Source organism: Dermochelys coriacea, chromosome 5 (assembly GCF_009764565.3).
Source record: "Dermochelys coriacea isolate rDerCor1 chromosome 5, rDerCor1.pri.v4, whole genome shotgun sequence".
In the NCBI taxonomy this organism is placed as follows: Eukaryota; Metazoa; Chordata; order Testudines; family Dermochelyidae; genus Dermochelys; species Dermochelys coriacea.
The window spans coordinates 65,421,977-65,445,901 of NC_050072.1; the positions used below are offsets into that span (position 1 = coordinate 65,421,977).

The 23,925-nt window shown below is 38.4% G+C and overlaps 1 protein-coding gene and 2 long non-coding RNA genes across 4 annotated transcripts in view; 1 reads left to right on the forward strand and 2 right to left on the reverse strand.

The window, feature by feature from the left end:
• Nucleotides 1–2,516: 2,516 nt before the first annotated feature.
• Nucleotides 2,517–23,925, reverse strand: part of ST8SIA4 (ST8 alpha-N-acetyl-neuraminide alpha-2,8-sialyltransferase 4) — a 75,081-nt gene continuing 53,672 nt past the window's right edge. For both annotated transcript variants that reach the window (XM_038402244.2, XM_043514307.1), the window contains one exon: nt 2,517–3,418. In XM_038402244.2, coding sequence (XP_038258172.1) covers nt 3,136–3,418 — 283 coding nt within the window. In that variant the 3' untranslated portion in view covers nt 2,517–3,135. The remainder of the gene's footprint in view (nt 3,419–23,925) is intronic.
• Nucleotides 7,468–13,420, forward strand: LOC122460158. The gene is made up of 3 exons (XR_006281266.1): nt 7,468–7,647; nt 9,438–10,039; nt 12,348–13,420. It is a non-coding gene; the product is annotated as an uncharacterized LOC122460158 (long non-coding RNA).
• On the reverse strand, nt 13,792–17,376 carry LOC122460159. Its single transcript, XR_006281267.1, has 2 exons — nt 14,721–17,376; nt 13,792–14,615 (listed from the first exon to the last, which is right to left on the reverse strand). It is a non-coding gene; the product is annotated as an uncharacterized LOC122460159 (long non-coding RNA).

A 23,925-nucleotide genomic window follows, 5' to 3' on the forward strand; every position in this document is an offset into this window, starting at 1 on the left:
GTTGCAGTAATGGCCACAGGACTGGAAATCACCCTCTTCAGTTTACCAAAGAATCTCCCTACATTACATTGAGCTACTGGGTTTGTGTGTGATTTTTGCACTAGGGTCAGTTTCATCAATAGAAATAGATGTGAACACTTCAAAATAGACTCATGCATATCTTTTAAATACTCATTCATATTCTGCCTACTTCCCCCAATCTTCATCTAAGGAATTTTGAATCTGAACAGAAAAATCTCATCTACCATTCTATTTCTAGGTCTCACCGGCTTCCCTAAGTCTATTAAAAAAGCCATTTATTTTTCTTTTTTTGTGCAATGGGAAATAAAGCCGGTCCATCTACTTTGAGCTTTTTCTATCTTGATTGAACTCATATTGGAGTATTAAAAAGTTCCCTGAGATGGGGGAGAAAAAAAAACAGTTTTAATCCATGAGGAAGCCCTTTTTTGACTGTAGACTCTGCCATCTCAACAGAGAGACCAAATTCACAGACCACGAAGTATGTAGTAATAAAGGTAGGTGAATAAGCTAACAAGGCACTACTCTGAGCTGCTCTGAGATGGGTATCAGTAAATCTCTCAGTGGACAGTCAATCATTCTATAAAAAATAATGGGTGGAACAAGAAGACCTCCATGTATATTTACTGTTAACAAGGTATCACCCATATTTGTTTTAAAATGCAACCCTTTAATATTTACCTTACACAATTTTGCAGTTTTTCAAACCCAATTTAAATATGTTCCATTCAGTGCTGCCAAGTAGTTCTAAGTGATTCCCCTACGATTTCTGGAATAAAACCAAAAAAGGTATTAATCCATGATCATGTAAGGCCAAATCTTGGACCCCAGCACAAAGCCAAAGCAAACAAGTGTTGTGCAGGAGAGCTTGGTGGAGGGCAAGGGGGAAATGTTGACTATGTTTATGAGATGGACAGCTGTGCCTTCAAACCTCAATCTGTTGGCTGCAGTAATAAGTTCTGTGGTCTCCTCTGAAGGGAGTCTGATTAGTGGACTTGCATGATCATAGACTTGCCCCTGCCATGCATAATGAATTCTGGACCCACAAACCAGGAACAAGATTTGTCCTTTAGAGCTAAAACCCACCATGTGTTGTATAGATGCAGGGGGAGGAAGGAGGAATTAGTTAACTGGGCAAAGATACGCTCCTAGAACTTTCTTAAGCACTAGTTCTGGAGCCTGACGTGACTGGAGACAATCAGGCTTCAGACTCTACTATCATTAGGGTGAAAGTATGATACGGAGCTCATTCCACTAGAACCATCATGTCCAAGACCAGAAGTTGGGATCAGGGGGTCTTCACTTGGCTACAGTCATTCCTCTATCAAGGTGTGAGCAAAGTTCTTTAAACTAGCTCTTCCCCCTTTTAAATAGGTGCATCCTTGCTCATGTGTCTGGCAAGTTTCCTGACATACACATTCTAAAAAGAAAGTATTCTGATTTTGTTTAACTCCTATGCATTCAATCACTAATTATCCAAGTCTGTCATATGAACAGACTAAGAAATAGTACTTCAGACTCTTCTGTACTAGATCCTGAAGATACAGAAGTGGTCCCTTCTGACCTTAGTATCTATGAATCTATGATACTCCTTCTGCCGCTTCTAAATCTCTTTCTTGGACAAGTACAAGTACAGGACAAGAGCAATTGTTCTGAGTAATAAAATGAATGAATGAATGAATGAGGTTTGGAAGAAAAGAACTGATATGGGAATAATACAGCAATGTTCTATTTTCAGTTACTTATCAGCATGTTGGACTAATACAAGATGGGTATATTGTCCAACACTATGAGAAATTTAGATTTAAAAAGGACTTTGTTCAATTTATGCTTTATTTTCCATTCAGTTTTTTACCCATTCCAATATGGCAGGGATATTACATGTATTTTGCTACATTAATTCTTTGTCGTCTTGGTTAAAAGAAAACAAACAGATTCCAAAGAATTAAAACCTTCCATTGACTATGCCATAATGTTTTTATTACAATAATTAAAAAATTGCAAATATCAATTTTGCTCCAATGAAAATAAAAATCACACTCCCATGTTTAAGTGCATGGAATAAAAACAATTTAGATATTTATGAAGAAGAAATCACTTGAGGCAAAGTCGGCTTAGGGAATTTGTTTGAGGCTCTTCATTCAAACAGAGTAGGCAACATATATTCCAGTGAACAATACCCAGAAACATTTTTCCTTCAGCAGCACAGCAACACAGTACTAAATGTACATTTTTTCCATGTATACAAAAAAATCAGTGTAATCTTTGGTACCAAATGTAAGGGCACCTTCTTATTAAGTACGTCCTCCTAGTTGGCAAGTAACAGAACATTTTCCTTAAGAATGGGAAATTACCAATCTCATAGTGGTTCTGTTTAGCTGGCACTGACAATTTCTGTTAAAAAAGCAATCTGGAGGTTTAGAGTTGTGCAACAGCAGGATATAACAAATTTTTTTAAGTATTTGATTCCCCCCCCAATAAGAACTTATTTCTTCAAATACAACTCTTTGAAGATTTTTATTTTTAATTGTTCCTATCATCCTCATAAAATCCTTTAAGGATTCCAATACCCAAATTAAAAAAAAACAGCAATCAGAAAAAACACCAACAAAAACAATCAGGTTATAATACAAGGTCAGACAGTCCCGACTGAAGGCATTTACTTGATCTATTTAATCTTATGGATATTACTTTCTCCACTAATTTCACCATGATTTCTGATGCCAAAGGCTGTTTCATTTCCCCAAGAATAGATTCCATCTTCTGGGTATTTCTTCTATAAGCTGCTCAATTTTGTGTGGCAAGTCATCATTAAATGGATATTTGCTTCCTCTTTGATGATGAATGCATCATTGGATCTTGTAAACACTACTGATTTTACATTCAAGCTTTGTTCTTAGTGAAAGTGGCACTTACTTGAACCCTTGCAGTCAAGTTATCTTAGTTTTATAGCACTTTACAGGTATAATATCAGCTGGTCATGAACTTCAGGTAAGCTTCCTTTTCCCAATGGCTTAGTGGGTATTGAAATATATCCTCTGTTTGATCCCATTGCCTTCACAACATCTTTATGATGAAGTGACTATTCTGTACTTTATATTGTACTTTACATGTGTTTTATTGCTGTACACATTTCCCTGTTGTTAATTTCAGTGCTCCTTGGTTATGTAACATATGTAAAGTTTTAAACTCTAATGGCATCCTATGAGGGCTGGCATTAGAAAAATATCGATATTTTAGATCATCATAGTAATGATATTTGACTGGTTTTCCATATAAATCCTTTGGGAATGGCCAGAACCCATATATGTGAATTTCATCACAAAATCTGGTAGTGAGCGTGTACATGAGGAGACCGGTGCTAGGTCGTTTGATGTGGACCTTGTTTGTCAGCCAGTAACTAAAAAGCAAACAAGAAAAAGACAAGTCATGAAACATACATACAACTCCATGTAACCACAATGTGTAAAATGCACTTAGTTTATCTTCATTATATACATTATTTTTCTTTCATGCATGTTTTTTATGGGCTTCATTGATTTCCTTGGAATGGATATATACAGATTAGCTGGTTTTCTTCTCCTTTAGGGCAAGATGGTGAGCAGTTACTTGCAAAAGTAGTTCCATTAATTTTCAGTGGTCTGACCTGTGTAGGTAACTGCTCACTTGTGTGAGAAAGGAGTTCACAAGTTTTTAAAGGGGTTAACTTTCTTTTTGGAGGAGGAGGTTGAAGCCTTGACCAACATGTTATTGCCCCTGAACTGAAGCTTTACATTGGCTCAATTGTATACTAGGAGTTAGGAATTCCAAGAGAAAATGAAGTAACCACTTGAGTTCTGGAACTGCCAGCTCCAAAAGCTATACAAGGAGATTGCATCCATCTTGAAAAGACACTGTTTTTACATTATTTTATAGACGTTAGATGAAGGAAACACCTAGAATACCAGTTTACCTAGGTGATGGGGACTGCCGCCCTCATGGGCATTGTTAACAGGTCCAAAGGGTAACAATTACACCCTCTTTCTTAATGGGACAGAGTCTTAAGTTTTCTTCTGTTGTGAGATGGGGTCATGGTATGGAAAAATTTGGGAGCCACTAATTCAAGATTAGCATCTGCTAATCAGGATAATTTGCTATAGTTAAACACTAAGATAGGAGGAAGAATCTGTGCAAAAAAAATGTCTAAATAGTTCACTTTGACTGTGAAATAAGTTGAACTCTTTGGGATAAAGTCTTTTAGACTATTATTCAAAAATATGCATGTAGCTGTTCTAATTATCAGGTAACTGCACAGGTAAAACTGGCCACATAGACACATATCTGATCATTTGTACTTAGAACTTAGAACAATCCAGTTTAATAAATAAATATCTAATTAGCCAATTTAATACACACAAATATTCAAATTAATTGCCGTGCAAAAGCAGACACAGTTATAAACACTTGTGTAATGACCTTTAGCTTCCCTTAACAAAACGCATGAAGGCAAAATTTTATTTTTGTAAAATCTAATTAATTGTTTCATTGAAAAATAAAGTAATCTGACCCTTTAACTTGTTTGCATGTTTATTACAAATTTGAGATGATTCCTTTTCCCCATCACAAGGATTGCAACTTTTTAAAAAATTCACCATTAAAATGAACTAGCTCTATCCTTGATTGATATCTTTATACTTACTAACAAAACCCCCATAAATCTGAACATGCTTTTGTTGACTTGATAGATAAATCTCTGTGCAAAATCAAGGTGCTACCAAGAGGAGATATATCTAATGTGCTAATCTAAAATACTGTGCAGTGTTGTAGTTACACTGTTTCTTTGGTTTGCAGCAAGCTCTCCTTCCAGACACAGCAATGACAAACATACATCTTAGCTGGCTTATTCTGGATTTCATTAATCACAGATTTCTCAGGTTTTTTTAAGCATATGTTGGTAATGATTTGGAGCAAAGAATGACAGACAGAGAAAGAAACAAGGATGTGAAGAATCTGCTAAATTTAGGCTTTTTTTTCTTGTGTGCCAAAAAGAAATCCTGACTGATGACAATCCATTGGAAGACCATTCACAGCTGTTTTCTGGTACATTTTGAATAAACCTAGGGAACTGTATTCTGGAAGGAGGCACCGAGTTGAACTATGTTTTGATAGAATTTTGTTTTCTTGGTTCTATTCAGGTTTGCCAAAGTCTGTTTTTAAGAGATGGATGTGCTAGCATTTCACAGGTTTATGAAAAAGGAAACACTTTTGTTAGGGCCAGTGGAACTAATCCACATAACATTAAGATAGAGCTACAGCTACATTGTCAATGATTCATTAGTTCAACTTATTTTCTTCTAAGATATATTAATTTTGATATTAACACCTGGTTAAAGAGAGGCCAGGCACATGAGTTTGAGTTCCAAATTCTAACAAGCTTTCAAGGCAAGCAGGTGCTGAAAGAAATTGCAGATAACCTGCTCTGTCCATTGAACAATGAAGGCAGCATGTTGTTCTCTAGTGATAAACCGTTACCTCCAAACTAGATTACCATTCTACTACCCAAGCAGACTGGCCTCACATTGAACCTTTGTCAAGCACAGAGGCTATTTCACATATCATTCATGCCTAAAAAACAAGTGAATGAAAATATGAAGAGCAAGATGTAACAGTAATGTACAGCTCTCATAACTGCAGGCCAAGAGTTACATTTTGTCTTGCTCATATATATATTTACTTAAGTTTCCCCATCTGTAAAAATGGGATAATGACATTTACCCTCCTTTGCAAAACATGTGGAGATCTCTGGATGAAAAGTGCTAAAAAAAGAACTAAATTTTATCATTATTATTATTATTAATTGAAACAAACAAAAAAGTGGTCTGATTTTTGTACTGAATATCCATAAATTCCACTGAAGTTAATGGGATTATGTTTGTTCACTCCACTGAAAATGAGGTCACTTTTACATAGATACCGGTACCTAAATACAAATTTAGGAACCAGGGGGAGTTTTCAAAAACACAAATGGAAGTTGGGTGCCTAAACTGCATGGAAAAAAAAATCAATGGGAGTTAGGCATCTAACCGAAAATCTTCACCATCTCCCTATCTTTAGGCACCTAGTTCTGAAAAATATGGCCATATTCATTAAATAAGGTTTGGCGTATTAGCGGTTTGGTAAGGACTGGCCTCATGCTTGCTCAAACACTTAGTTAAGGTTTGTTGAGCACTTTGAAGAGGTAAAGCTCTGTAAACGTTAAGTATTACTACTGTTTGGAACAGGGGTTCTCACAACAAATTTTTTGGTGGCCTCAGAGTATGGCCTCCAGCTCTTGCTGGTGGCCATGCTGATACTTTTCCCTAAAACACTTATTTTAGGAAAAGCAAATAAATATGCTCATATACACATTCAAATCATTGTAATTTATTTATGTAGGTTTTTTTTTTGCAGACTCAGTAGTAAAAATAATGCCATGAAAAGTGATATTTGTATGTTTGTTAATATCACTTTTCACAGCAGACTTACTAGCTAGCTGGAAGGCTCTGATAAGTGATACTAGCAAACATGCAATCATCACAGCCTCTGAGCTAGCTATTAAGTCTGCTGTGAAAAGTGATACTTGTATGTTTGTTAATATCTCTTTTCTCAGCAAGCCCCAGGACAAATTAAGCCTGGGGGGCACAGGAAGTGGCAGCAAGGCCAGGGGTGATGAATGCGGGGCAAGGGAAGGTAGTGGGGGCCCAGGGCGATTGGGCTGAGCCTGCATGGCCAGAGCCGGGAGTCAGCGCACATACTGTGTGGTCAGAGCTGGGGGCTGTGCAGCTGAAGTCTGGGGTTGGAGCCCATGGGACCAGCGGTCAGCATTGTGCTGTATGCACTGCCCTCCACAGGTGATGCAGGGCAGTGCATGCAGGAGCAACAAGGGGGGGGGGGAAGGCCGATAATTTGCCCCCCTGCCCATCACCACCCAAGAGCTTTTTGTGACTGCATGAAAAGCCCCTGGTGGCCACATTTGAGAAATGCTGGTTTAGAGTGCATACTTATGATCGTGCAGTTGGGTTTATTTTAAGACACACAAATTTTATTCATTTAGAGCAACATTGGGACCTCGTGTGAATACATGTGTTTACAGACATGAGTAAGAGTAGCAAAATTTAGCCTTTAATATCAAAAGTGTCTTAAAAGCATCAGAAGCCCCAAAATCCTAAAAATATCCATTCTGTTAAAATTGACCTTTTCAGTTTCAGTTAGTGTCTTGCAGTCTGAGTCTCTGAAGTGGCTGTGGCTTGGACAGTGGTTCTTTCAGCTCAGAAAAAAAATGACCTTTGTTTAAAAAGAAAAAGAACCTTCCCCCCTCTTCCCCAAATCATTCCTGTTGCATTCACACAGTTTTAAAAAGTTGACAGATTCTGTGAGCTGAAAGCCGCTCTAGGCTGAGCCATTGCCAGTTTAAAGACAGCAGAGAAAGACATATGAATGAAAGCAAATTAAAAAAGCAAATATGGTATGAGGTTATGATAATTGCACAATACTACTATGGGTTATTCTGAATGTTTTCATTAACCTGCATTTTTAGGCAGGAGAGACCTCTGAGATGTTCCCTCTGCTGTCTGCTTTCAGCAGAGAAACTGATTCAGCATTTTACAACTGGTAAGATTTTTGTCGTGTTTTGTTTTAATAAATGCTGGGCTCCCTGAGCTGAAAACAACTTCAGACTGAGCGATAGCCAGTTCAAAAACTTCAGGCAAGAGATCCAGATACCTGCTCAACATAAGCTGAAGCTGAAACCCAGGGATTTAGTTTCAGCCGAAACCGTTGTTGCAGGGCTATGCAGAATTGGTGTGGCAGATTCACCATATGCAGGAGGTTGCAGAGTCAAGCTACTTACTATACTGCTGTCTTTCCCTCAGAAGCCCAACCAGGTACTTGCATTTTTTTGTTGTTGGGAACCTTACATGGCCTTCTCTTACCCTTACTCATGTAAGAATTAGGGTTGCCAACTTTCTAATTGCACAAAACCGAACACCCTTGCCCCGTTCCTTCGATGAATCTTCCCACATGCTCAGGGTTTAGCTGATCACCATATTTGGGATAGGGAAGGAATTTTCCTCCAGGGCAGATTGGCAAAGGCCATGGCAGTTTTTCGCCTTCCTCTGCAGCGTGGGGCACGGGTCACTTGCTGGAGGATTCTCTGCACCCTGAAGTCTTTAAACCAGGATTTGAGGACTTCAATAGCTCAGACATACGTTAGGGGTTTGTTACAGGAGTTGGTGGGTGAGATTCTGTGGCCTGTGTTGTGCAGGAGGTCAGACTAGATTATTATAATGGTCCCTTCTGACCTTAAAATCCATGATTCAATGAGGACCTGTCCTTACCCCACCCCTTTTCTGAGGCTCCACCCCCCATTCATGCTAGCCCCTCTCTCTCCATCGCTTGCTCTTCCCCACCCTCATTCACTTTCACTGGGCTGGGGCAAGGGGTTGGGGTGCGGGAGGGGGTGAGGACTCTAGCTGGGGGTGCAGGCTGTGGGATGGGCCCAGAAATGAGGGGTTCAGGGTGCAGGAGGGGGCTCCGGGCTGGGGTAAGGGTGTGGGAGGGGGTGATCAGAGCCACCAGGATCTCTTTTCGACTGGGCGTTCTGGTAAAAAAACGGATACCTAGCGACTCTAGAAAGACTGGTAGAGTTACGTGTTCAAGAAATAAAACTTCAATATACAGAAAGTTTGGTATTTTGGCACAAGGAATTAGTACAAGTTATTTCCAAGAGATAGAGATGAATATTCTATCACAGCTAGGATGAAAAACACTCCCAGCATGCCAAAGTCTATCACTAGTAGAGTTTACAGTAGGAATCAAAAACCTGCAAGGAAACTTTTCTTCTACCTGTCAAAACTCTTATCCAAATCATACTAAGAAAAATGTAATTGTTCGCTCACTCATACAAATGAGACATTGGCCCAAACTAAACTTCACACTCAAAATATGGGGTTGGTTTAAATCTGTAGCTGAATTTTGCAGCTTGAGATCAACTCAAATACAGATCCAAAGGATACAAGATGTGAAATGAATAAAAAGGTTAGAGACATTTAAGCAGTTTGAAGCTTAACGCCTTCTTTAGAAATCAGATTTATAATTAATCAGGAATGAACACATCTCACCTCTGCAAAGCCAAGATCCCAATCACTGTTTGAATTGATTTTAAAATAGACTTTTTGGTCTACCTGGCCTCTGTCATTTAGTCTTGTATTATATGACTAAAATTGTTAATGACTAGAATAACTTCCCCACTATGAGATCAATTAAGGTTTAATTTTTGGAAATTCCTTAAGGTTGCAAGTAATTGTTTGATCAATAACCATTTTGCACCTTTCCCTTCCTGTCCGTGAACACATTCAGTTAAATCTAAGCTATACTGACAGCCTCTTTTTATTTATTTTTAGAAGTATGGTTTGAGATGTATTAGTTCTCTCTAAACAGCAAAGGAAAAGACAGCTCTACTCAGGATCTGGAAAATGCAGTGGGCATCTTTAATTTTTCCACAGGTTATCTCTGGTCCTACATTCACGGTGATCAACATCCTAGACCCGATTTTCAAACTGGCAGTGGATATAGCAAAAACAAGAAACACCACCAGTCCTGAACAGACTATTGTCTCCTTCAGACTAAGATCAGAATCCTCCCAAGTTTCCTGGCAAGACAGAAGTTCCTGGATTCAAATTCTAAAACATGCTTGCATATTAATTCAACTCATCAAAAGGCCATAAAACAGATGACCAAGTAGGTCATTATGACCATTCAGTGTTAGTTGCATCATTAACCACAAGGGCTGACACTCTGGCATTGAAAATTTTGTTCCTTCCCCAAAGTTCCCAAGGATTTCTATGGTTTTCTGATCATCTGTGACAAAAAAAAGGGCAAAGGAAGACAGTGCATCAGTGACCAAAAACATAAATAGATATTGACATGCCCCAGTACAAGGAATACAAGCTTATATCCTGGCTATTGAAAACAGAGAAATACCACCTTTCTTCCACCATAGCAGGTGCTAAATTACGTTCCATTGAACTATTACAGATTGTGAATCCGCTTGTTAACAGAGTACTTCAGCTACTCTCATTGAGAAGTATGATCAGAGTACTTCTTGGAGAAAGTCATCCAAATCAAATATTGACTCTTGGAGCCCTAGGAAGCATGGAGCAGGCATAGGCCTGATGACAGGATACCTTCTTGCCTTGAATTTTCCCATTTTCGGCCTAAAGTTGCAACAGGCAGTGAAAAAGTCAACTACTTCCATCCAAACTCCCTCCTACCTCTCAAAAAGCAATGGCAGCAAGTGTTTGCATATTTGCTTACAAGGGATGTATATAGTAGCAATTTGCCAATTTAAAAATCCTGATTAGTCATCTTAAAACAGAAGTCATTAGGAAAATACTGTTTGGTTAATGGCATTAAACAGAGATCAGTATACTGAGTGTAATCTACATAGAAAGCTGACTTAGCCATTAAAACCTTGCATTTTGTAATATTAAGATTTAAAAAGGTAATTGTGAGGTAAATTGTTTATGTATCAGAAAGAACACAACAAAAATATTTATGTAAATGAGACTTGTTTACATTATCAGTGTTTAGCATTAAGGATTATTACTTCACAAGCTTAATTAATAATTTCTATTGAACTTCTGATGTAGAAGTCCCAAGTACAAGATTTTAGGAGAGGAGTGAGTGGCAACAAGTCTTGCAGACACACGTAGAATAAAGTTTTCAGGGACAACAGACTTTTAGAAGTCCTATCATGGTGGAAAGGTGATGCAAGGATGGATTTGTCTAATGGTTCATGTCCTCACCATCTTGCATTGTTCAAGTGTGGCGAAGTTTTGAGACAGCCCTTCAGCACAGTGGTTTCACCCCAGTAAGATAAAAGATGCTGAGGTACTGTGACTAGCAAAAATTGTGCCATATTAATCATTACATATTCCTGCATGAGAAGTTAAACAAACAGCTGAAAATCTAAACTGACATTATTAGGAGTGAAATCAAAAGAAAAATGGTGGTGAGGGTAGGTTTTATTTAATATATTTTACACCATTTTACTCAGTTGTGGATGGAAAATACAGCATAGCTAAAAAACCAAGAGTAAGCTTAAAATAAAAAGTAACAGTATCAGCTGTTGGCTATCAGACTATGGCACATTAACTTTCTTGGCACATATCCTGTATCATTCTGAAACCACACTGAGGTACAGCCCATGCTGTACAGGCTAATGAAAAATAGCACAATATGTTTATAAGTACAAAGACAGACAAACTTTGTTCCCTATTGTTTAATGAGTGTGTATATATATATATATATATATATATATATATATATATATATATATATATATATATATCATTACACACACACAAAACCTATGTTAAAAGAACATAATCAGGGTTGCAAAGTCAAGCACTCAAAAGTTAGGAAATGCTAGAATTAAGGTTGCCTGTGCTACTTAATTTGGCCCTAATTTAAAAACTAGGCATTACAATATGACCACATGCTATTTTTTCCACAGAACTTCAGGTCCCAGCCTATGCCCCTCTATAGATTTCGTTCTCTTCTTCATTTGAATCAGGCACCTTCCTCCTCCATGCCCAGGTTAAACTGTTGCTAAATTACATTTGTACAATGAGAGCACAGGAAGCACTGCTGAGTGCTTACCTATGAGCTAATTTGCAATATTTACTATAATGCAGTGGTTCCCAAACTTGTTACGCTGCTTGTGGAGGAAAAGCCCCTGCCAGGCTGGGCTGGTTTGTTTACCTGCCGCATCCGCAGATTCGCCGATCGTGGCTTGCAATGGCCGCAGTTCGCTGCTTCAGGCCAATGGGAGCTGCTGGAAGTGGCGGCCAGTATGTCCCCCAGCCTGCGCCGCTTCCAGCAGCTCCTATTGGCCTGGATCAGCGAATCGCGGCCACTGGGAGCCGTGATCGGCCGAACCTGCGGACGCAGCAGGTAAACAAACCGGCCTGGCCCGGCAGGGGTTTTCTCTGCACAAGCGGCGGAACAAGTTTGGGAACCACTGCTGTAGAGCATTCTCAAGCAGTTAGTATACAAGACAAAACTGTTTTTATCAAAAGTAATAATGCACTTTAATAAAGGGAGATGCATTTGCTCAAACTGTCAGTCTCTCTTTAATAATAAGCGCAGTCAATGCTACCGCCCCTTTTCCTCCTTCTTTGACCAACTTGGTGCTAAGTGGTTTCTGCTAAATATTTTCAGATACATTTAGGTTCCTGCTTATAAAGCCGATGGTGAATGAAAAGACCATTAGCATGGCCTTTGATAATAATGTTTTTATTCTTCTGCAGAATGAAGGGAAAAAAATCAGTGATTGAAGCGGTAAAGACAATCAAGTTGCAGGAGGCACTATATCTTGTTATGAATAAGCATGAAAGTGCTAAGACGACTGTGTATTCATCTTAATCACCACTATGGAGAACTTTAAACATTTCAAATGTTAGTTTTAGCGACTGTGACGAAACATCTAACAATATATTAAAGCTCAATTTGTACAACCTTAAAAATAATGGCCTAATTCTCTGCTATAGTGTAGCTGCTTTACAGCACTCCAGGGACATAATCTGGGTCGAGAGCAAATTTAGCCAATCATCTAGAGAAAACCACCTTAATACAAGGATGATACTCCAGTGACATAGATGTGATATACGGGCACCTATGTCATACACCCCTCCCTGCAATCAGTGTACTGCAGAAAAGTAGGCATGGCAAAAAGACGGGGGCCCAACTCCATGCAGCTGAACCACACCAAACCTTGGCTGTATTTTGACTTGTGTTTAACTTGCCTTTATAACCTGGCATATATTAGAACTGCCTTCAAGATGGCCCTGTGCAGAGCAGCATCAGGGTTGGGAAACTGCAAATGTGAGCTTTAAACAACCTTTGTACCTACCTCTACCTGCATTTTGTTTATTTCAGCTGCAGCTGGCTCATTGTGTTTATCTGTCCATGTTAAACAAAACACCTGAAAACACTTTTTCCCTTTTAAAGTGGTTCTGAACCTTCTCGGGCAAATTCTGTCTATATTTAGATCTGCACAATTTATGGTTTAAAGGGGAACAGGGGAACTATGTTTTCAGGAATGTCTAGAGGAGCTAAAACTGTGCACTAACATCAAAGAAGTTTTTTTAAAAAAAATTCGTAAGCCTAAAATTTTCATTTACTCATTCAGGTACATTGTCTTGCTCCCACACAAGAATTTACTGTGTGTATATTCAAGTAGGGTTTAAATCAAAACTAACATTAAAAATCCCACTGAAGAGTAGGTTCATCAATGATTCTTAAAAAATAATTTGTTTGTGAAGTTTTCCAAATGGCTAACTTTAGGTAACCAAATAATATAAAAATAAAACAAATAAATAAAAATCACAATATAAGCATATATATCCCTGAATAAAACACAACCAGAATAGACTGATATCCCTAATGGCTGCTGAAGTGCCAATTGAGTATGAATTATTAAAATTGATTGTTAGAAGCTCAGAAGACAAGATCCCACATGGACCAACTGACCCATGATACAGTAATTAGTTCAATTTGGACCTCACTGCTGAACAAGTTTTAGATGAATTTAAGAAAAATTAATGTACTGATCTCTCTGAGAAGATCAAATACACCGGTGTTACACTATATAAATGTAATGGCAAAATACCATCCTATATTACTTTTCATGCACAGGTGAAACACTCAACATGAACTTAGACATATTATTCCAAGGAGCCTCTATATGTTTTCCTTTTGCAATATTTACAACTACAAGCCATCATAATACTAATAAGAAATCTATTCCATATGCTTCTGTGGAAAGAGTACTGACTCAGCCTCCAAAATGATAAATGTAGCAAAATAAGAAATCATGATTCTCTTAAAAGTTATGTAATTGTCATGCTGTGCTTTTGGTGTAGGAGCAATACTTCTATCCTCAAACTTCCAAGCTAACTTTTCTGGTTACTAATGTTATTAAGAACTACCCAAAGGCAGACAATCTGGGAGCAAAATACTAATATGCTTAGAATGTCTGCTTAATAATTATCAACATTCATGAATTAAACTATTTCAATTTAAGGTTATTTAACTCAGAAAAGACCTAAATACACTCAGCATACATTGTAAAAACAATACAGATTGTTGACTTGATAAAGGCTCAGTCTGCAGCACCTACTCATGCAAGCAATCCTCCGTCATGAAAATTTTTCTACTGACATACATGCAACTATTCATGTGATTAACACTTATGCCTCATACCGGAAGTGAACATTTAAACTAGATCACAATCTACCAAACCTAAGAACTCCAGTGATGAATCACAAAACCACCTAATTAGATGTTCTGAAGAATTTAGTTAAACAATCTAACATATAAAAAGCTGCAAAACTGTTTTATCCTGGATAAAAACATTAGAAGGATAGCAAGCTACGGGGGCAGTTATGACTATTAAGATATAGATTCTTAAATAGATACTTTTTTTAAAAAAAACTGTGCTACAACATGTATTTTTCAGGGATAGTTCAATAATGTATGCTGGCTGTTCCTCTAACTATGGAGTCACAGCAACTGAGCTTGTTTTTTCCTGTACATTAAATGTAGAGCTACAACATAAATTACCATTTGTTATTTTAGAAAGAAAACATGTTAATCTTATCCAAAATTTGTGTAATTCTTACCCTGTGCCACAGTATATACAATTAAAATGGAAACATGAAGGTATTTTTAAGAAGCTGTCAAATAAATGTAGTCAATCATCAAAATGCTCAAAATCATCAATATGGAGTCAATGAGAGTTTTACTATTGATGGCAATGGGATCAGGATCAGGCCCAGATTTGTTAGCTAAAGACAGCATTCAACACCTTTGTGCTGAACTTCAAGGCCTTCTATGGAATTGGCCCAATGCACCACAGATGCTTTCTAAGACAAAGATTTCCCTCAACATTCCTCAGGAACTATGAAGCAGCCAAGTTCAAAATTGCAGTTCCTGAGAGTAGGTGAAAAGTCTTATTTGGAAACAAGGCCAAAGCTTTGAAACTCAGCACCAGTAATGAAGGACCACAAATCTCTCTGCCCTCAGAACAAAGTGTTAAATTTACTTCCAACTATTATTGCCCAGCTGCTATTTTGAACAGCAAAAAAGGAAAAGAAAGAAAAAGCAGTGAAGGCAAAAAGGGAGAGAGAGAGAGAGAGAGAGAGAGAGAGAGAGAAGCAGGAGACAGGTAAGTAGAGAGAAAGTGAATACTTTAAAAAAAATAGCTTCTACTGCTTCAGGAGGCAGGGAAAGCGGACTACTGGTCTAATGAGATTTTGGAGGCATTCTAATAATGGTGTGCACCAATATAAAGAACATAGGCAGATAATCTCCCCTTTCTAAACTATATAGGACTCAAATATACTCTACAAATTCTTCACTTATTTCAGCAAGATTATACTATTGTGCGTTGGCTAGACAGGATTTCTGATAACATTGTTATGTCTTTTCCACCTAAGTGTTTTGTCAATTTTGTTGCTTTTATCAAAATGAAAAGCTTTAATATGATGGAATTCATTGCTCTCTCACAGATTTCTCGATTGTTCATCTCACCTCTCATTTTCAATGTACCATTTAGATAGGATGTATACTGGTAATCAAAATTAATTTCTGGTTTTGTGTTCTTATTTTAATTTTCATAATGGGCATTTATTCTGATTACGATCTTTTACTTCCAGGGTGAAATTGGAGATTCATTTTATAGATCGGATTCATTTTACATAAAACCTGTTTTTTAGTCTACCAACATAACCAGCCTCTAAAAACTTGCATGTCCTTAAATATCACAATAATTAACCCATTCAGGAACTCATATTATTATGCAATTTTATATCAGCAGAACAACAATTAAATGTATGGTTAGAAGCTGAAAGGCTCATTACAGTTGCTTAAAGGAGAATATTTCCTAGATTACAAAATAGCCAGGAAGCAACTGAGGCCCAGAGTCACAAAAGGATTTAGGTACCTAAAATCCAAAAAGTAGGCACCATTGAGAACCTCACAATCCCCATTAAACTGCCACCTAGCCCTCAGAGGTGCCTAAAATCCAATGGTGCCTAAATTTCTGCTGTAGATGTCCCCTAATCACCTATGTTTTGGGCTCTGGGCATGCACACAACCCCTCAGTATAGGGGCCACATGGGATCCTCAAACTAGGTGAAACTAGATGTTCCCCTGTCTATCTCACCTGAGCAACTAATTCAGGGTTTCTAGATTCCACTGGGTGGCCAGACACCTAAAAAAGTTAGGCACTGCTATACTTAAGTCCCTTTGTGGATTCGGCCTGTGTCCTGTCTGGATCTCAGGGTATGTCTACACTACAATGCTACATCAACAAAGCTGCACTGATGCAGCTGTAGCGCGTCTGCACTATGCCAACAGGATAGAGCTCTCTTGTCGGCAGAATTACTTCACCTCGACAAGAAGCAGAAGCTATGTCGGCGGGTGAATGTCATCCACCGATGTAAGCACTGGCAGTGAATGTGAAGCTATTTCTTAATGCAATGTCACTCTGTTCTTAAAGTGCCCACCTCACTAGTTTCGCCAAAGAAATGGCATTTCCCATCAGTGATGAAGTGCAGATGTGCACATATCGAATTGTAAGTTGTAGGCCCATGTTGCTCACATGTCCTTTTTATTCATTCCACAACCATTTGTTCACACACTTAAGGGGTACAGTGAAGTACATATAAATCTGGTAGTGCTTGATTATTATCTTCCTCACAAGTTTCTTTATCTGTGCATTTCAAAAACTGTATTTTAATTGCTTTGGGCATTGCCTCAGGTTTTGGCTTCAAACAACTGTCCAAAGAAAGTCATCAGTTCATATTCTTGTTCTGAAAAGTGGTAAGTTGTTACTGTATAATTACAAAAGGTTCCCCATTTAATTATTTTTTGGTCTCAATTCTCTTCACACACATGCATGCACAGTCCTGAAAGAGTTTTCTGCAAAATATTTTTGTAAACACTGATTATTCAGAGAATGCAAGTTTGCTCTTTTAAAGCACAGAAATTAGCTGAATCTATTTTTGATTAACATGGACTGTACGTACACATAGTGAACAAAACGTGCATTAATATTGGTTAAAAATTATCAGCGTTAGTGTTTTCTTACTCTACCAATATTTGCTAAGTACCCTGATACTGCAAACCTTTTCACATATGCTCTTGTGAGTAGTCCAGTGGTAGTAAACATAAGAACAGCAATAATGGGTCAGACCAAAGGTTCATCTAGCCAGTATTCTGTCTTCTGACAGTGACCAGTGCCAGGTGCCCCAGAGGGAATGAACAGAACAGGTAATCAAGTGACGCATCCCCTGTCACCTATTTCCAGTTTCTGGCAAACAAAGGCTAGGGATACCACAGAGGCTAAATTAAGCATGTGTGAGTTTACAGGATCAGGGCCGAAGATCACAGTTGAATTAAAAAAATTTAAAAACAAAAAGCCAGGAAAGAAAATATTTGGAATTCTTTAAGGCAGAGAAACAGTTCTGCAAAGTAAAACAGCCAAACAGTCAAAAATATGTGTGTGAGTAGACGAGGATGGGGATATGAGGGAGTTAGGAGCTTTCTTTAGTCTAATCACATCAGGTCACATCAAATTAACCTTTATCCAAACCTTAATTCAAAATTAGTGAAAGATTCCAGAATTTGAAGCAACTTGATCAACTGGCAAAAATGTCATTTTTAACTAATGCAGAACCTTCAAGAAGTTTGGTTAGTCTGAAGGCAACTGTACTCTACACATCACATACTCTTATGGCACTATGTAACTAATAAAACATAACAAAAAAACCCACCTCCTGTAAATTACAAGTAGAAGGTAGCAATACTTCCTGGAGATGTGGGTTAATGCTGATGCTCATAAAAGTGACCAAAGAATAGCTCGGGCAATAGCATAATGTGAACAAGGAGCTGTGCTACACTGCTCATGTAGCTCTGCCAATGCACCTCAATTAGGACACATCTCCGCTGTTCTAGGCTCTTGTTTCCTCAGATCACAGACATTAAATGATGCTGAATTGTACAGTCCCTTTTGATGTGGTTAAACATACACTGGAGACTGTATCAAAACCTCTAAACTCATTTTCACTGGTGAGCTAAGTCAGCCGTTAATAAAAATCTCCAGAGGTTAAAGACTAGTGAACCACTACACCCCTTAGTCCACTGAAGCGCCAATTCAACACAGGGTCAGAGAAGTTAAGCATGCTGACAGCACAAGCATAAAGCCAATCTCTTTGGCAGCAACAGTAGTGTTATGATTAAAATTAGGAGAAACAATGGACCTGGTCCCATGAAAACACACTCTATTGAGTAATCATTTTTCATGCTAGGTAGTCCCATTGGAGTCAGCGGAACTACTCACATGAGTAAGTGTCAGCATTCCTAGATTTTTCTGTTAGATATATTTTAAATATTTCATTTTCCTTCTGTAAGCATAGTTGTACGAGAATTAAAACAGCACAAGACTGAGGAAAAGGGAGAACAGCAAAGAGATAATGAGACAGACATCAAAACATGCTTGTGAAAAGATGAGGAGTATAATAGCCATGACTTGGAAACAAAAGTAACATGAATAGAGTAATTAGTCAACCTATTACTGATTGACTATAGTAACTAATCATTGCAATATTTGTTTTATTTCAAACTTTAAAAAATTATATTTTATACTTTGCCTTCATTATTAGGTTGGTAATCCTGCATAAAAAACCCCCAAAACTTAAAAATAAAACAAAAAACCTAACTAAATACAATATAAAAAGAGGTTCTAGTCTATTGAAGTCAACAGGCTAAAAGCCAAAAAAATTAGAGAGATCTACACACAGACAGATAAATAGATAACACGTTCTACCCAGAAACTAATTTATTGCGGTCTCTCCTTGGAGTCTGTTGGACTCAAGAATTATAACATTTAAAAACCAGTCGGAGAACATTTCAATCTCTTTGGTCACTCGATTACAGACCTAAAAGTGGCAATTCTTCAACAAAAAAAAACTTCAAAAACAGACACCAAGGAGAGACTGCTGAATTGGAATTAATTTGCAAACTGGATACAATTAACTTAGGTTTCAAAGACTGGGAGTGGATGGGTCATTACACAAAGTAAAACTATTTCCCCATGTTTATTCCCTCCCTCCCATCCCCCCCGTTCCTCAGACATTTTTGTCAACTGCTGGAAATGGCCCACCTTGATTATCACTACAAAAGATTCACCCCCCAACCCCACTCTCCTGCTGGTAATAGCTCACCTTACCTGATCACTCTCCTTACAGTGTGTACAGTAACACCCACTGTTTCATGTTCTCTGTGTATATAAATCTCCCCACTGTATTTTCCACTGAATGCATCTGATGAAGTGAGCTGTAGCTCACGAAAGCTTATGCTCAAATAAATTTGTTAGTCTCTAAGGTGCCACAAGTCCTCCTCTTCTTTTTGCAGATAAAGACTAACACGGCTGCTACTCTAAAACCAGACATAGCTAGTAATTCATAGTTATTGTGTACTAAATTTCTTAAACAAGAACCATCACCTAACATAATTTACAGCAGATTAAGGGTTAGTCTTAATTGTGCTGGCTGCAATAGTCCCTCAGGGAGTGCTGCCCCACACAGGGATCATGCAGAGTAAGAGCTAGTTTACACTGGCAGTGCTTTAATGTGCCTAAAAAACCCACCTCAATAAGGGGCATAGCTCCCAGTGCTGGGGTACTGTTTACACTGGTGCTTTATGGCGCTGCAACCTGCTGTGTTCAGGGGGGGTGTTTTTTCACACCCTGGAGCAAGAAAGTTGCAGCGCTGTTAATTGCCAGTATAAACAAGCCTTTAGACACCCATCCCACCTTCTTACCTCCTCCTGACACATGCTCTACACCCCTTCCGCCCCCCGCAGGAGCAATCTCCAGCAATCTCTATAAGGCAGTTTTATGGGGGCTTGAGCTTTCATAAAATTTGCAGCCAGAGCAAGAGTCTGGCCCATAAATTTTAGTGCGTACTGTGCCATCATATGAATGTTTCTTTGACAAATTCATCTGAACCTATTAAAAGATTGATTTTTGTGAGATAAAATGATCTGTTTGTTACAAGAGGGGTGGCCTTTAAATGATGGTCACACAAATTATGTTGTAGCTAATTTAGGTCCTGGTTCAAAAAAGCACTGGCTCTCAACTTTCAGCAAGTATCAAATCTCCCTAAAATTAACAGGATGCAAGTACATGCTTAAAGTAATCATGACTTAAGTGCTCTGTTGCACAGGGGCCATTGTTCTGACTTTTCCTGCGGATCTCTATTTGCAAGAGAGGGAGGTGTGAAACACAATGGGACAAGGATATCACATGATTTGTAACAAGACAATATGTGGTTTGAATGGACAAGACTACGAAACCATACACCACTAACTCTGGAAAAGTCATATAGAATGAAGATCTGTACTCCCCTAGTGAAAAACAAAGAAACTCCTTTTGGCAGACGAGAGATGATAACCCAGCAGTAAGAGTAGTTAGGAAAACAGCATGATGTAATCAAACTGCAAAATTATAGTGTTAGGAATATTCTGCCAGTGCAGAAGTCTGATTAGCTGATGATCCCTAAGTGCTTTGCAATAAACAGTATACTTCAGTTGTAATTTTTAAAAGATGCATTAAAAAAAAGGGCAAAAAAACCCCAGCCTACACTTGGGAATCTTACTATTTATATAAACATTATCACAAATTAACTTTTATCTATGTTTTGTTCTTTTTAAATTGCAAATGCATACCATTGGAGTTGTATTATTAACCACTTGCACTGATTCTACCTTCCACCATTAGCTCTAGTCTTTCCTAAGAACATAGATAATTGCTCTTATGCCAATATCCAAGAAATGTGTTTTCCCTATAGAAAATATCCCAATAATCTCCCTTTTGGACACACTGTCAACACTAAGATGAAAAGGAAAAATGTAAAAAATTAAAATACACTGCATGATGTTCAATACATTAAAGATGTTGTTAACAGCCTTTACTTTTTAGATCTGATGTGAAGTTCAAAACTACACATCATGAAGTTTAAAATAAATGGCCTGTTCCAGATACATACGGTGAAACACATGCTTATTTTTATCTGGTGTTGTTTATTAGAACAACTACAATCATACAGCTGGAAATTTGACCACTTTTTCTTTAAATCAAGACAATTTAAAGGTCTCCTTTTTAGAGATTATTATATATAAAATATTAATTACAGACAATTAGATTTGATAAATATAATAAACCAGGACATATTCATCAGTTATAAAAAAAACTATGGATTTTGCAGTTCTACATCCCAGGTGTCAGTGTATTTTTATTAGCCAATCAGAAGACCCATGTTTAAGGCTACGATAAGGCATGGGTATTTTTAGTAAAAAAGTCATGGACAGGTCATGGGAAATAAACAAAAAGTCACAACCCCTAATCCATCCTTGACTTTTACTAAAAATATACCTAACTAAATCTTAAGTGGTGTGTGTGAGGGTCCGGGGTGCACTCCTGTGGACACTGCTGCTCTGGAAGGTGGGTGCTCCAAGCCCTGTCACTGCTGGGGTGGGATGGCCCGGGGCCCCACCAATGCTGTTGCTCAGGGGAGGTGGTGGGGGGTGGGGAGGTAAACAGCCCAGGGCCACCCTGCCACTGCTGCTCCGGGAGAGGGGCAGGAGCCAGGGGCCCTGCTGCTGCTTCTGGACTGCTGCTCCGGGCTGCACCTGGGACCAGAGGCCTGGGGCCACCTGAGCAGTGGCCAGTGCGGCTGGCCCCGGGCCGCCCCAGCTGCTCGGGAGGCACTGGGGTCAGCCACGTCGGCCACTGCAAAGTCACGGAAGTCCTGGAAAATCAAGGAATCCGTGACTTCCGTGACCTCCCTGAAAGACACTCAGCTTTAGCCATGGTGGATACGTGCACAAATAAGGTACTTAAATAACCAAAGAGGTACAAGTTACAATCTAGAACCCAGATTCAGCAGAGTCCTTACGAACAGAAGTTAATGGGGTTTAAATAGATGCTTAAGTATATGCTTAAGTGCTTTCCTGAAAAGGTATTGTTTGCTGAATCAGGACCTACTGGAATTTAATTCTGTGAAAGGTGCCAGACTGACAGCCTGGTAAAGTGAAGTTCTCTATTCATCCATAAAACACATACAGCACACCTACAGGCACCACAAACTTCCACATACTGTCATGCCAAAATGCCACAGTCTACTTCCTAGTTTCCATGTCCATTCAGTCTCTGGCCTCTCTGCTAACATAAGTGCTAGTTAGCACCAATTGTGAACAGCAACTAGGCCAAGACCACCAACTTGTTTTATACAGGCCACATAGCCACCAGTTGACAATGACTGCCAATGACTGCTGGACTAGATCAGAATGAAACCTGTGACAGAAATGAAAGGCTCTAGATATCATTATTAATTCCTTGAGCAACCACTTAACCACAAAAGAATTTGTAATGCACACCAGGAGACGACTGGCAGCACGTTCTCCATGAGGATCCCATGACTAGCTTCCCTCCTTGGTCTGACAAAACTCAGATTTGATAGCTTTCTGTATCAACCCGTCTTTTGTACTGGGTGTTTGGGACATTGAGATAATGGAGTGTGCTTGAGGGGCTTTATTATATGACTATTATTTTTTGTCAGGCAAATATAGATATGTGCGCTCTTGTGTGTGCGGTTTATTATACCATTTGTTTTATTTTGTTATTGCAGTTTTTGTGGGTTTTTAATATAGAACAAAGGTGTCCAAGTAGAGACATGCCCATTATTATCACTGCTATAAATCAACTCTATAAAAGTGTTATGACTAATTTCCAATAAACTAGCTAACTAGTTCCAATGAACTGCATGAAAGTCACATTCTTAAAAATGAAACCATGCAAATCTATTTTAAATATATTTTAATGCAAATATTATTCACTTTGTTTCTTATACCCCTCAAGCAAATACTAAACTATGTAGCTGAATAAATAAGCTGCAATAAGCTGCCATTGCATATAGCCAATGGCCCTACTTATTTACCAACAACCATATAATACTAATTTGAAGTAAGATCCTTAGTTTGAATTCAAACTACTCAACTTCAAGTCATCAAATGTTATAGAAATTAAGCGTGTGTACATACTGGCACAGTTTCCAGATGTTTCATGCCCAGAAATTCATAAAAATTGAAAATAAAAATACCAAAAACAAAAACAGAAAAAGCCTAACACTCATAAATCAATGTACTGCTTTTTTTTATCTGCCCTTTCTCAACTATATTAGTAGGCAAATATTTTGCCAGAATACCCACAAATTGTTTATAGAGGTCTCCTGGCTAAGGTACTCAGGGAGTTCAATTCCTGGCTCTACCACAGATTTCCTGTTTGACCTCAGACAAGTCATTCAGGCCCAGATTCCTACCAATTGCCTCCCTCCATCTTGGGTCGTGCTGTGAAATGACCCACAGGATTTAGGGAGACATCAATTTAACCAGTGACTCTCCACCTTTGTGAAGACAACATTCAATGCCCACTGACATCATTGGAAAGACACTCATTGACTTCAATGTGTGCTAGATCAGGCCATGAGTTCTGTCACTGAAGCCGGTAGCCAGCATTCACCAGTGCATCATGCGTGAAGCTCTCAGAATCACTATGAAACTGGAGACCCTTACAAGGATCTTGTCTAAAGTCTCCTGTGAGGTTTTTCCTTAACAGATCTTTTTCTGATTGACATTTCTGCTAAGACAGAAAGAAAAAAACCACTGAGACCATATCTTATGAGAAGGGTTTTTGTGCTTAAGCACCAGAAACCTATCATTAGGAGTCCTCCTTCCAAAGAGTTTCAAAGGTTTGCAGAAGTAGAT